At 59.0% G+C, this 2612-nt stretch overlaps 1 protein-coding gene across 1 annotated transcript; it reads left to right on the top strand.

Moving 5' to 3' along the window:
• Positions 1-259: 259 nt before the first annotated feature.
• LOC136470637 (fucosyltransferase 2-like) lies at positions 260-2395 on the top strand. The gene is made up of 2 exons (XM_066468410.1): positions 260-557; positions 915-2395. Exons 1-2 carry the CDS (start codon positions 260-262, stop codon positions 2393-2395), a joined length of 1779 nt encoding a protein of 592 aa, XP_066324507.1.
• The last annotated feature ends 217 nt before the right edge of the window (positions 2396-2612 follow it).

Below are 2612 nucleotides of genomic sequence, written 5' to 3' on the forward strand. Positions count from 1 at the left end.
AGATGCTCTTCTTCAGTAATTAACCCTGTCCCCTGTTGATAGCGGCAGTAGCGCAGTGCAGCACCCAGCTGAAGTGTAGCCTACGATTAGTCGCAAATCCAATGCGTATCGATCGACTAAAAGAAATAGTGCAACTACTGTAGTCTCCCGCTCCAAAATAGCAGTGTCCAATCTAACGCACACCGCGCCATAGTTTTCAACTCCTCCTAGCCTGTGGATTCGCGTTGCATCTCGAGCTAGCAGAGACAGGAGACAGAAAATGCAGCAACGCAAGGCCAAGGTCGTCTGGGGCGGCGTCGAGAGCGCGGCGGCGCAGGAGATCCCGGCGATGGCGATGGCACGCAACGGCAGCTGGCCTGAGGCCGAAGGCGCTCCAGAGCACTCACCAGTGCCGCGGAAGAAGAGGCTGGCCCTGGACGAGAAGCGCTGGAACACGGTGGTCAACGTCATGCTTATCGCCTTCGTCATGGCCGTGCCGCCGGTCATCGTTGTCTACGCTGGGGGCGGCATCGCGCCATCGGTCTGGATCGCGGCCGCCAAGGCCCAGCTGCGGCGAGGTGAGTTCCATACTTCCATGTTGCTGTTTATTTCTCGTGGTAGCTACATATGGATTTGGGTGCTACACACAAGCTTCAGCAGATCACAATGCCAGTGCTTAGAAGCATAGTGCTGAATATTCGCAGCAGTTCTGCATTTTCTGTGACCTGTCCGATTGGGTAATCTGAACTAAAATCTGAGCATCTTACTTTTCTTCGCTGAACTCTCATCTGCAATTCCTTTACATCCTTCTCTGTTGGCAGCGTCTTTCAGCCCTCCCTTTGGTAGGACTTCCAATATCTGCCTATCTGGAAATGTAGGAGTCATCAATCTGAACTATGAAGTCAAACCTGATAAACTCCGTCTGCTCCGTGCAGGTTCCGGCGATGGCTCCTTCCCGTACGCAAGTCCACCTGACAAACTTCTCGGTGGCCTCCTGCCTGATGGACTCGACGAGAGATCATGCCGCAGCAGGTACGAGTCTTCCATGTACAGCCGGAAACCGGCACGGCGACCTTCTCCGCACCTCATAGCAAAGCTGCGGACACACGAAGAGCTGCAGAGACGGTGCGGGCCGAACACCGACGCGTACAGCCGCGCCGTCCAGCAACTGAGGGCCGGCAAGAGCGTCGACTCGCCCGAGTGCAAGTACGTGGTCTCCATCTCGCACCGCGGCCTCGGCAACCGCATCCTGGCCGCCGCGTCGGCGTTCCTCTACGCGGTGCTCACGGACCGCGCCCTCCTCGTGGACCCGAGCAACGAGATGGACGAGCTCTTCTGCGAGCCGTTCCCCGGCACGACGTGGCTGCTCCCTCGGCGGGACTTTCCCCTGGCGAGCTACACCAACTTCAGCATCGACACCGCCGAGAGCTACGGCAACATGCTGAAGAACAAGGTGCTCAGCGCCGACGTGCCGACGACGGCGACGCAGCTGCCGGCGTTCGTATACCTCCACCTCGACCACGACTACGGCGACGAGGACAAGATGTTCTTCTGCGACGACGACCAGCGGCTGCTGTCGAACGTGCAGTGGCTGGTCATGAGGACCGACATGTACACCGTGACGGGGCTGTTCCTGGTCACGGCGTTCCAGGAGGAGCTCGACATGCTGTTCCCGGAGCGCGACGCCGTGTTCCACCACCTGGCGCGGTACCTGTTCCACCCACCCAACCACGTCTGGGGCCTCGTCACGCGGTACTACCGCGCGTACCTCGCGCGGGCGGAGCTCCGGCTCGGCGTCCAGCTGCGCTACTTCGATTCCTGGGCGCAGCAGTCGCCGATCGTCCTCCGGCAAATCACGTCGTGCCTGTGGAGGGAGAAGCTGCTCCCGGAGGTTCTTGACACGGAAGAGCACTCCATGCCGATGCCGGGCGGCGGCGCCAGAACCACAGCCGTTCTGGTCACCTCTCTCCAGTCGTGGTACTACGAGCGTATCAAGGGAATGTACTGGGATCACGCGACGGCGACCGGCGAGGACGTGGGCGTGCACCAGCCGAGCCACGAGGGGCACCAGGAGTACGGCAAGAAGTCCCACGACGAAAGGGCCTGGGCGGAGATGTACCTGCTGAGCCTGTGCGACGTGCTGGTGACCAGCGGCTGGTCCACGTTCGGGTACGTGGCGCAGGGGCTCGGCGGCATGACGCCGTGGGTGTTGCACAGGCCCACGAACGTCACGTCGCCGCCGGACCCGCCGTGCTTCCGGGACATGTCCATGGAACCGTGCTTCCACGCGCCGCACGCCTACGACTGCAAGCTGAAGCGTGGAGCCGATACAGGGAAAATGGTGCCCCACGTCAGGAACTGCGAGGATGTGAGCTGGGGACTGAAACTTGTCGATACAAAGTTGTACAAGGCTTGAAATTTCAGAACAGATTTTGGGTGGACCAGGTGCTGACAAGTGGCAGGATTCTCTGCTGATTGTTTGAGACATGCGCAATCGGGGTTGCGAACTTATCAGTCTCGCTTATCTTATCAGACATGGTGCAGTGTTTTTCTCTCCCAACAAATCAACGAACAATATTTTTCAGCTTAGCTTTTCAACGAAACGAACAGGACCAGGTATTGTTTGGCTCTAC

The sequence above is a fragment of the Miscanthus floridulus genome, chromosome 8 (genome assembly GCF_019320115.1).
Source record: "Miscanthus floridulus cultivar M001 chromosome 8, ASM1932011v1, whole genome shotgun sequence".
NCBI classification, from domain to species: domain Eukaryota; kingdom Viridiplantae; phylum Streptophyta; class Magnoliopsida; order Poales; family Poaceae; genus Miscanthus; species Miscanthus floridulus.